Source organism: Notolepis coatsorum (genome assembly GCF_963971535.1).
Source record: "Notolepis coatsorum genome assembly, chromosome: 4".
Lineage (NCBI taxonomy): Eukaryota > Metazoa > Chordata > Actinopteri > Aulopiformes > Paralepididae > Notolepis > Notolepis coatsorum.
The window spans coordinates 79,257,988-79,270,728 of NC_140168.1; the positions used below are offsets into that span (position 1 = coordinate 79,257,988).

At 41.2% G+C, this 12,741-nt stretch overlaps 1 protein-coding gene across 1 annotated transcript in view; it reads left to right on the forward strand.

The window, feature by feature from the left end:
* Positions 1-250: 250 nt before the first annotated feature.
* The window catches only part of LOC311226578 (exopolyphosphatase PRUNE1-like), a gene marked incomplete at its 3' end in the record, with an annotated part of 68,099 nt that continues 55,608 nt past the window's right edge, over positions 251-12,741 (forward strand). Inside the window, exon 1 of the mRNA XM_084311998.1 lies at positions 251-383. Coding sequence (XP_084168124.1) covers positions 345-383 — 39 coding nt within the window. The 5' untranslated portion in view covers positions 251-344. The remainder of the gene's footprint in view (positions 384-12,741) is intronic.

Below are 12,741 nucleotides of genomic sequence, written 5' to 3' on the forward strand. Positions count from 1 at the left end.
CTGATCAGATGTATACAGAGAACTATCTATGACTGTTTATGTAATTATATTGGTGGTTGTTGTTGTTGTGAAAATGAAATAATATCTATATAACGTGCCTCCGCTCACCCGGGACAAACTGGAATGGCAAAACACCAAAGCGTCTATGCGTCACAAGAGGCGCACTACTCGAGCGGTCCACTCTCCCCCCCCCCCCTCTCTCTCTCTCTCTCTCTCTCTCTCTCTCTCTCTCCGTCCGTCCGTCCGAAACTGTAGAGACAGCGAGAATACTTGTCACCATAGCAGAGAGGCGGACAGCAACCATTGTGTTTATTAGGACAGGGTGCTGCAGGCTGGTGGTGAGGATGGACGGGTTTCTACAGTCATGCCGCGCTGCAGTCAAGGTGAGAGACGCGCTGAAGCATGAACGGACGCACAGGACAGGAGTCGGAATCGAAGAAGCGCGTTATATATAATAAAGCTACTGTACAAAGTTGAGCCTGGGGAGGGGGGGGGGTAACCTGCTTGACTGTAAAGCCGATCTGTCTCGCTGTCATTTTTCTTTCCATTGACCAGTTGTGAGTTGTTGTTGTTGTCAGTGTGTGTGTGTGTGTGCGCGCGCGGGCGTTACTAGTACACGCATTTCCCACGGTCTAATTGGGCCGGGGGGGGGGGGGTGTACCGTGTACTGAATACGATACGTCTGTTTATTACTGAAGTGAACTAGTCATTCTAGTGTGTCATTCTATGCTATATAAGTTAACTCTACATATTATTCCGAGGATGCTTGTAAATGTAGGTTAGTGACTATAGCTCACTGCTTTGTGGGGGGGGGGGGGGGGGACAGCGGCATGTGTCATCTGTGGACTAGTATGACGTGACATTTATAATGACATTTTACAGTTAGATAACATTAACAGAGACAGACAGACACACACACATACATTGGCCTGAATCCAGACCAAAGAAGCCTTTCGCCTCCAGCTTCCTGTGGTCCAACAGCCTGGCACTCTTGTGTGTGTGTGCGTGTGCGTGTGTGTGTGTGTGTCTGTGCAGGCGTGTGTGTCTGTGTGGGCGTGTGTGTGCGTGCTATTGTGTTTGTCAATGTTGAGCAAAAAAATTCCCCAACAAAGGAAAAAGCTATATATATTCTATTCTAATCTGTTTTATTCTCTTCTCTTCCATTCTATTCTATTCTATTCTATTCTGTCCTTTTAGTTAAATTGTAGCTCCAACTCTTGTTTACTGGACAACATCTAGTGGGAAGGCTGAAAAAGAAACATTCAATATAACTATCAGATAATTTAATTGTAATCGATTCTTAAAATCCCAAGATGGATCTTTTAATCTCTGCCTTTTTTTCAGTGGATGTGTGAAGATCCTTACTAAATGTTATTTAAGATAAGATTTTCCATTATTGATCCCCTTGGGGAAATTCAGAAATGTCTAATGCACCTCCCACCCTGCAGGTGTCTCCCTAGTTTGCCTTGTGCTGAGTTTCTGCTGCACCACTATAATGTCAGTTCACCAATTTACATGATGGCATGTACAATAATGTTGTATACACTGTATTATATAGTGAGAGGAGGATGAGGAAAAAGCTAGAAGCCATCCTGGAGAACCCCTCTCACCCCCTCTACGAGGAGCTAGCCAGAATGAAGAGCAAGTTCAGCCCCCCCCCCCCTATATCTGTCTATTATGTCTATATACCTGCATATAATCCTTGTGCCAACCCTCCACCTACACCACCTCCACCCCCATGCAACCCTGCACTACCCCTCTCACTATGACAAGCCCCCCCCCCCCGCCCAAACCTCCACTCCTCCATCTCCTCCCCTATGCCACACTAGACCCTGCTTATGCCCCTGTCGCTATGACAAGCATCCAACCCCCTCAACCCTCCACCCCCCCCCCACGCCTTAATCCTCAAGCTTGGATGTCCTACACGGCCTACATTACACACACACACACACACACACACACACACACACACACACACACACACAACTCTAGACTACAACATATAACGTATGACGTTCATATATCATGCCATTTATGGTACCTTGTGTATACTGTACCTGTGTATACTGTGTTTACTTTACTTAGCCTACTCATAGTATATTCAGATTCTAAGTGTTGTATTGCCCATTAGGGGTGGGAATCGCCAGAGACCTCGCAATACGATACTATCGCGATACATGAACCGCGATACGATAGTATCACGATACTCGATATATCGCGAATATTGCGATTCTTTTTTTCTTTTTTTTATACATTTTTTTTCTTCTTTTTTTTAACTGCAAAGTAAAACTGTCAACATGTTTTATCTAATAAAATAAAGTTCAGTCTGTTCATCTCACTTCAATCATTTTTATTGCAGAACATGGTATTTTCTCAAGCAGACAGATGTAAACACTGTAATCTGTGTTGCATGTACCTGACAAACTGAACTGTTTGTATTACAGTCATATTACAACTTAACTGAATGCACATGTGTTTGGACTACTGTACTATTACAGGTATTGAAATGAACAATGCAACTTCCTTATACAAAAAAATAATAAAATAATTATGAATAATTAAATATCGATACTTGGCGTCCCTGTATCGATACAGTATCGCCACGCAAAGTATCGCGATACTACTACGTATCGATTTTTTCCCCCACCCCTATTGCCCATATTTATTGTAACATATAACTGATGGCATACAGACCCTCATCTGCACCTTTGATTACACTGTTTACTTTATAATATTTTTATATTCAGTTAATTATTGTTTACACTGTTCATTTTTATTTTTGCTATAATTGTATTGCCTAAATTTATGTCTTTAGTTTCTACTATTACCATGACCATACCTGTACCTCCCACCCCCCCTCCCCCATGCTGCTATGATGCCCAAATTTCCCGAAGGGGATCAATAAACTAATATCGTATCGTATAGCTTATACAGTAGTTTAAATTGTCAAATGCCTTTGTAGAAAGAGCACCGTACTACCTATTGCAGTCTCTCTGCTGTCTATTGCAGTTTTCTGTTGTTTTAACCTACTTGTCAGCTGCTACGATCCTGTTACCAACCCAAAGCATTGGTATTGATCATGTATTGTAAAAATGTCCAGAGAAATCTGTGGGTTGGCTGTGAAACAAACCAGTTCTGCTCAGTTCCCAAAATGGTCGATTTCAGGAGCCAATAAGTTTCAGTCGGAATCTGATCATATCTTATCTTATTATTATTTACAAGCATCTGTTTGATTGGGGCGGCTACGTGGTGCAGTGGGCAAGGCGCTCACCACGAATACTGGAGACGCTGGGTTTGCCTGTTCGAGCCCAGTGCTCCACATTGCTTTCAGTTTAGCTGGTCGTCCGTACTAATACACATTGGCAGTATTAGGGGGTGGGAAACTGATGGGTGGGGATCGGGCGTTGTGGACAGCGACTCCTACAGGTCGGTTGGTGCGCCTGCGCAGTAGAATCAGGAAGCGATGGGGGCGGTGCCCCTCCAAAGCGCAGACCCCTGACGCTGAAAGATCGCGCCGCGCAGGTGGAAAGATGCGACTGCTGTTACCTCGAGTATCGGAGGGGACTCGTGCTATGTATGACTTAGTCCACATTGCAGCCGGCTTGTGGGAGGCAAGAAACAGTGTTCGAGACAGGGGAGGGTTGAATTGGATGATACAAAATTGGGATGGGAGAAAAATAGAAAATGGGAGAAAAAGTGGATCCAAAAAAAAAGCATCTGTTTGATTTAGTGGTGTAATAAAAGTGCTGGGTTGAGTGCCCATGGGCAAAGAGCCGTGAACAGAGACAGCTATTAGCCAGGCAACTATTCAAGGCCTCTCTCTGCCTCAACACATGTATTTAGACCTCTCACAGGCACTTAACCTACCATTAAGCTTGCTGCCCTCTGCTATCAGGGCACAACGGAAGAGCACTCCACTTAAAAGGCCCAGTCCTGGATCCAAATGTATAAACAAAAAGGGATCTCCCGCTGCTGGATGGGATTGATATAATTGATTGATAGAGCACTTGTTACAAAGACAGTATATGTAACAACTAAATAATAGTTTAAAATGTAGTCAATTTTTTTACTTTGACAATTGTGTTTTTATTCGCCCCTTTCAGACACATTTGAGTTACACAGACCTTTTTAAAAACAAATATTGCAGCAACAAAAAAGACCAGCCACAAGTCCTACCCTTCACAAGAATGTTAAGACTATATTCATAATTGATGTAGATACTGTAACTGAGTGGGTTTGAACCTAGGACCACAGGATCCACAGGCAGCCGCACTATAACCAGCTTAGCTAAAGGGTCAAACTCGTTAGCAGGTGCTGGTTGACTGCGATCGACTCGTTAGTAGTTTGCAATATCTTAAAACATTTCTGAATAAGGCTTTAAATGCTTTTTTATTTTGCGTTTAAATTATCTACTTCATACTATTGTGAGATATTTACGTATATGTATAAATTGTCAAATAATCCAGTCGTATATCTGACTATATTCAATATCCAAATTGTCATGGTTATCAATGATATCCAATAATGAAAGGTAGAACATCTTTCAATGGTTTATTCAAAGTGAATCAGCATACGTTACAGTAGGGCTGTCTTAAATACTTCGAAGCGTCGAAGCTTCGTTCGATGGGCATGGGATTCGAATATGAAAATAAAATTTGATTATGAAAAAAAAAGAAAAAACGTTGAAATTATTATAATTTTTTTTTGCAAAATCAACTCTGCCTCTCTTTGTTAATTACAACAAGCAATGCTGTTTGTTATTTAAGATGAGGTCGGACTCGGCACTGACAGATTTGTGTTCATTGTGCTGCTTTTATAAAGCCTCAAATGACGGCTTACAATATTTCATGGAAGCAAAGTGTTTAGTTTGTCTAAGATTTAAAAAGGTTTAAACTTTACAGCACTGACAAAGTTGAACAAAGTGCTGTATAAGTCCCACAACATTAAAAAAAATATATATAAAAAAAAATAATAATAATAATAATTCTCTCTCTCGAAGCTTCGAATTCAAATCGAATCTCGGCCCGAAGCTTCGAATTCCAAAAAAATAATCAAAGGTCAGCCCTACGTTACAGACATTGCAAGGAAATTAGAAATTGATCATTACAATGGGCAGACCTTCTGGGTTCTGCCAGGAGCAGAAATTAACAAGTGACTTATATCTCGTCCATTAGCCAATGGAAAGGCATCTTCAAGTTTCAAGTTTCTTTAATAGTTGTCATACAGAAGTACAGAATACTTTCAGAAATAGGATCAGAGAAACAAGACTGACACAAAACCAAATAGAGAACAGGTATTGGTCACTAGTTAGGATTGGATTACAACAATTTTAGAACACAGACTCTTGTCTCTTAACAAGAATGTATGGCATTCCCTGTGTGCACACATAGGGCTAGAGCTAGATCCACAAAGAATGGATTGCACGGAGCAAGTTGCACCCTTACTTACAATTCATTATGAATTGAAAATGGGGGACCCTGATGTAAACAAGACGAAATTCTTTCTCTGGTCTGCATCCCCTTAACAATTGTGTGTATTGAGCCGTACTGTATTGTACGTGCAGATTGATTGATTGAATGAAAGTTTTATTAACAGATTGCAGAATGGGTACAATACAGTACGGCTCAATACACACAATTGTTAAGGGGATGCAGACCAGAGAAAGACTTTCGTCTTGTTTACATCAGGGTCCCCCATTTTCAATTCATAAGGAATTGTAAGTAAGAGTGCAACTTGCTCCGTGCAATCCATTCTTTGTGGATCGTATTCAATCAGTTTTAACACAGTAGATAAGTACATTGTAGACACTGTTTAAGTAATTTACAATAGATAGATAGATAGATAGATAGATAGATAGATAGATAGATAGATAGATAGATATGGATATTCTTATATTGGCAAAAAACCTGCTAGATCCTGACAGTATCCAGCTCCATTACATGGTGGGACTAACAGCAGGGTATCTCTGGTTCCTATAGAGGTTTAGGCTAACATCAGAGGTTTAGGCTAACATCAGAGGTAACCATTTAGGCTAACATCAGAGGTTTATGCTAAAATCAGAGGCAGGCTATAGGCTAACATCAGATGTATAGGCTAAGATCAGAGGTAGGCTATAGGCTAACATCAGAGATGTAGGCTAACATCAGAGGTTTAACATCAGAGGTTTAGCCTAACATCAGAGGTTTAGGCTATAACATCAGAGGCTATAGGCTATAACATCAGAGATTTAGGCTAACATCAGAGGTTTAGGCTATAACATCAGAGGCTATAGGCTATAACATCAGAGATTTAGGCTAACATCAGAGGTTTAAGTTAACATCAGAGGTTTAGGCTAACATCACAGCCCTGGGGAAAAGCTCTTCTAGGAGGTGGCAGTGTCTAGACAAGAGGTTTAGGCTCTAGGTCTAGGAGCGCCTAGGAGCCTTTGTGCAGAGATACCGTTTGGGATACAAGATATTACAAGGTTTATGCACATTTATGTGCAAAATTCAAGCCTAAACCCTAAGCAAGGAAAAGGCACCGTTAGAATCTAATCCTTATGAATGATTAATTATTACATGTTAATTACATAGTCTAATTAGAGTGTAATAGGAAGTGATTTAGGCTAATTAAAAGAAGACTTTTTAATACTGGGGTAGTATTTGCGAATGGAGATAAGTTATTATACATACACATTATTAACATGAAAGATGCCAGGTAGAACCAATGTATGACCACTGAGCAAGTGGCAACTTGCCTTGTAACAGTGTCATTCAATTCCCCCTGCTGCAGATTTCCCAGCCTGTAATATGATTGTAACCTGTGATTGTCAAATATTCTGGTTACAAGTTAACCTCTAGGGCTAGGAGGCTAACTGTTCTAGCTAACCATTAGCCAACCGGAGTGATATCGGACCACTCTGTACTAGACAAACTAAATCACGTTTCTACTTTGAGATGATTGAATTGAGGGGTTACTCTGGTGGCGTTGTCAGATCTGCTGCCTTATTTAACAGGCATTCCGCGTCTAGTCATCTTTATACTGATTTCCTACGTAATGGGCTCCTAATAACAGACTCATGGCACACCATTAGGATCAGTGAACTCCCAGGCATTTAGGCGTGCGTGCGTGCACGCGTGCGTGTGTGATCATTATAAGGGAACATTGAACACACCCAGTGTCTTTGTGTCCAGGACAGGCAGTCTTTTAAACCGCACACAATCTGTTATCTCACCTTCACACTGACCCCAGTCAGAGGCTGTTGTTCATTACCATTAAAGGGGAAGTACGCCCAATTTAGAAACGCATATTATATGTTATTCATATGGTCTAAGAAAATATTAGTGACACAAACAAAACTCTCCCAATTTGGGCAAAAACTAAAAATCTGTGATGAAAGTCTGAAGCTGCTCGGTGAAATGGGAGAGATGGTCATGGCCGGGTTATGCCACTAGGGGGCCCCAAGCTAAGGAATACTAATTTCTAGGCTATTTTGATAAAGGATATGAATTGATATGATATGATACATTTATTTATATTGCGCCCCTCAACCAATATTTACATCGGCCCGGGGCGCAGTCCGGGAAAGAAAGAGAAACAAAAAAGACAGGAACAATACGAAAACAGAAAAAAAAAATACATGCAGGCCAACCAAGCAGATAGAGAACGGACAGACATAATACACCAGTCATACAGTACTACAATACAAAAACTAGCTCATGGGTTGTTTATGGTGAAAAGGTGGGTTTTGAGCATGGCCTTAAAAGTCTGTAGAGTGCTTGCAGATTTTAAGTTGAGTGGGAGCTTGTTCCAGAGTGTTGGTGCTGCGACTGTGAATGCCCGGTTTCCCTTCGTCACCAGTGTTGTGTGTGGGATTTTAAGGCAGATTTGGTTGTTTGATCTGAGGGAGGATAGAAGCCTTGCATCACGTGTCCCCTCCGATACACGAGGAGGCAGCCTGTCACATCTTTTCACCTGCCAGCGCGGACTCTCATTGGCGAGGAGTAACGTGTGGGAGGCTCACACTACCCCCGCCATTTTCTGTCTGCTGGGCAGGTGTCCCCCAACCGACCTGTAGGAGTCGCTGTCCACAACGTCCAGATTACCACCCATCGACTTCCACCCGCTAACTCTGCCAATTGAGTTAGTATGACGACTGGCCCTAGCCGGAGGCAACGCCGACAGCCGGAGTCGAACCCAGTGTCTCTTGCGTTTGTGACGAGCGCAATGTCCGCTGCGCCACCCAGCCGCACCTCATACTTATTATTATTATATACATGAGCACAACTGAAATGAGTGAGACAGTGAAATGTATCTACATATGAACCTGCCGCTCTCTGGGACTTGGTGGTTCAGGGCCCCTGATAGACTGCAGCGTGGAGCCCCAGGCAGCAGTATGCCCGGTCAGTAATCCAGGCATGGAGATGGTACAGATGATAGGGGAATGTTCTGAGTACGCGGGTACGTTTTCTGTTTTAGAACTGAGAACTCTACTATAGAGTAATAGCTCATTTGGGGCATACACAAATAAAACAAACATTCATGGGTCCACTGATTTGATTTGATTCTACTCTTCTTGCTTCTGGCTTTGTTGAGAGAGAGTAGTTCATGTTCACACATTAATTGAACTTTCCTTGGCCATGGAAATCACACATTGGAATTCTTCATTTGGGTGGAGTGTACACTACAGTATGTTTGGATACTGGCTCATATCCAGGATGAGGTCTTGGTCTGGGATAAGGTATTTATATGCATCTGATCACAAACATTTCTGTATACATGAATAAACAAAATATTGTGTATATTACCCTGGAGTGGATTAAACCTACACAGACAGTAAATGGGTAAGGGGTAAGGTGTCATTATCCTAGCTCATATCAGGATATCCCAGCAGGCACGATAGTTGGATCATTGCCTGGATAAGCACTTATCCCGGCTGGATTTCACATTTAGAAGAACATTCTTTTTTATTGTCAATGAACAAGGCAATTTAAATGAGCCTTTTCAGATATCCCTCCTAGTTAAACATACACACAGTCCCCATATATATATATCCATCCTAGATACACACACACACACACACACACACACACACACACACACACACACACACACACACACACACACACACACACACACACACACACACACACACACACACACACACACACACACTCCTCATATCCTTCATAGTTACACACAGTCCTCATATCTTTCCTAGTTACACACAGTCCTCATATCCCTCCTAGTTACACATACACACAGTCCTCATACCCATCCTAGTTAGTTACACACAGTCCTCATATCCCTCCTAGTTACACATACACACAGTCCCCCACACATCAGTATTTCATCAGAGAAGTCAGAGCGCAGGGTCACCTGCAGTTTTGGGGTTCAGTGCCCCATAATAAACCTCTCCATAAAACAGGGATACGTCCCCAAAGACTTCAAAATTGCGAGAGTGACCCCCCTGCACAAAAAAGGCAGCAAATTAGACCCAGGCAACTATCGCCCTGTTTCTATTCTATGAACAGGTCAAAAAGACCTTGCAGAAAAAAATAAATCTACAAATTCCAATTTGGCTTCAGAACATCCCACTCCACTGACACATGCCTTCTCTATTTGAACGACCACATCAAACAAGAGGTGGACGCGGGCAAATACAAGCTAAAAGCAATTGGTTTTTATTAGGGATGTCCCGATCCGATCACTTTTCAGAAGATCGGGATAAAAAAAAATTAAAATCTGGATTTTCATTTTTTATTTTATTTTTTACTTTATTTTTTAATTCAACAAACATGACCATGTTCACGTCTTAAACTCATACTGAGGCCTTAGTTTTGGTTTTAAATTGCATATCATCATTCATTTATTTATTGTCACACAGAGCAGATGAATTTTGCCAAAACAAACGCATTTCCTTTGATTGAATTATATACATCAAATGATTTATGTCAAGGATGAGGGACATACACTAGTTGCAGAACTTGCAGTCACCTGATATTTACAGACGATGGCACCATTGCTCTCATGAAGCAGCAGGTTGGAGGTGGAGTTTTTAGATTACACCGGTTGCAATGCCTCGCTTGAATGAAGTTAACTTTTCACCTGGATAAAGTCAACATTCAGGGTGAATGTAATGGGAGAAATTGGGATGGGAGAAAAAAAATGTATTTTTTATTTTCTTTTATATATTATTATTATTATTATTATTATTATTATTATTATTATTATTATTATTATTATTATTATTATTATTATTATTATTATTGTTATTATTATTATTATTTATTTTATTTTTTATTTTTTTTAAATCTTTTTCACCCTCCTTTCTTTTTTTCCGATTTTTCTCCTATCCCACCCTTCCTGGTTGTTGCGCACTTTCCCCTACTGTTGGTCCGAGAGACCGGACGCATGTGCAGCCTGCCGGCAGCCAGCCTGGCCGCGCAGATTCTCACTTGGGAGAGTGTAACGTGTGGGAGGCCGCACTACCTCTCACCAGATCCTACCCTCGCTGAGCAGGCGCCCAGACCGAACTGTAGGGGTCGCTGTCCACAACGCCCAGGACCCAACCGCCAGCTTTCCCACCCTCTAATAATTGTATTAGTCACAATTATATAAAATCACATGATCGGATCGGGAGCAAAAAAATGTGATCGGGACATCCCTAGTTTTGATAGTTCATCAGTGAGCTGCATGCAATCCTACCTGGAGGGGAGAGAACAGATGGTGGAGGTAAATGGTACACTACCCCCCCCCCCTCCCAGTGAGCTGTGGTGTTCCACAAGGAAGCATACTAGGACCGTTACTGTTCCTAATTTATGCAAATGACATGTCATCAGCTTGTGACTGCAACTTGTTCCTGTTCGCGGACGACTCAGCCCTACTGGTCTCTGACGAGAACAAGTTACAGGTTGGAAAAGCCCTCAGCTCTGAACTCGGCAGAATCTGCACCTGGCTCGCTGATAACAAACTATCATTACACCTGGGTAAAACAGAGTCCATTCTCTTTGGATCAAATAACAAACTCAGCAAGGCCAACGGCTTCTCTGTTACAGTGGGTGACAATATTGTCACAAGGAAAGATGAAATTACATACCTGGGTTCCATCCTAGAGGCAAATCTTTCCTGTGACAAAATGGCAACCAATGTAATAAAAAAAGTCAAACAACGAACAAGATTCTTGTACCGGATCTCCTCTCTGGTAAACAAGAATACCCTGAAGACTCATTCAAGGGTACTACGACTATGCTTGCACCTCATGGTACCAAAGCACATCAAAGGCACTAAAAACAAGACTACTACTGCTTGACCTTACTCCTAAAACCCACCTCACCCCTGCCCATTTTGACAACCTAGGATGGCTTAGAGTAGACGACAGAGTACAGCAACTTGCAATGGGTCTGGTCTACAACAGGGGTTCCCAAAGTTTTCAGGCCGCGACCCCCGAAATAACGGTGTCAGAGAGCCGCGACCCCCACTATTATAGGAGGTAAAAAAAAATATAGCCCAACTTGCAGGTTAAACCCTACTCTGCAATTATGGGTAGTTTACATCATTGGTATCTAATTTAATTATATATATTTTTTTAGGGCTGTCAGTTTATCGCGTTAATTAGATTAATTAATTACACAGCAAATTATCGCGTTATGAAAATTAACTCAAAATTAATTACAATTTTTTTTCTTTTTTTTTTTTTTTTTTTAATAATATTTTTTTTGTATCTCGTTCATTCCATAATAATGTAGAATACACATTTACAGACTTTTTTTTTTTTAATATGTCCCATTTGCATGTTCTTGGTATCTGATTCTAGGGACATCTATGAATCTCAGGGAATGTATTCCCAGTGTCAGAAATACTGTGGGCTAGATCCACAAAGAATGGATTGCACGGTGCAAGTTGCACCCTTACTTACAATTCATTATGAATAAAAAATGGGGGACCCTGATGTAAACAAGACGAAAGTCTTTCTCTGGTTTGCATCCCCTTAACAATTGTGTGCCGTACTGTATTGTACCCATTCTGCAATCTGTTAATAACATTTTCATTCAATCAATCAATCTGCGCGGTGATTGATTGAATGAAAATTTTATTTTGAGTAAATTGTAATGAACCAAATGAGAATATCAATAATTTTTTTTTATCTTTGACTGTGAATAACACCATGCTCAAATTGACCAGACCTGAAAAATCTAAGCAAATTAATAGATGGAAGATGATTAAACAGAAGGTTTTGTAGATACAGTACTGAATTCTGCCATCCGGACACATGCAATTTGAAATATGATTATAGAATATAGAATATCAGGCATAAAATGGTTATGGGATTAAAATGCGATTAATTAGATTAATTAATTACAAATCCTATAATTAATTAGATACATTTTTTTAATCGCCTGACAGCACAATTTTTTTTCCATTTGACGCCAGAAATTTCACTCAGAAATGGTTAAAAAGGTCCACGCATGAATAACATGCACGAGCAAATCTAAAAGCTTATCAGACGCTAGCACGGCCGTGACGTCACTTCAGGAAACGTATGCCTTATGCCCGTCCGGGTCATAGTACTACTGTATATATGGCGCTGGCTAACGTTAGCATTATGTCTACTGTTGTGAACCATTTTAGATCGGGGCATGTAGAGGAGTTTGGGGAACGAGTAAAATCATGTGCAGGTCCTCTTCTCAGACCTGTGTGGCAAAGCACTGCACACGCATCATGCAAGCTACACGTCGCTGCATGTTGATCAATGGTGGCCCA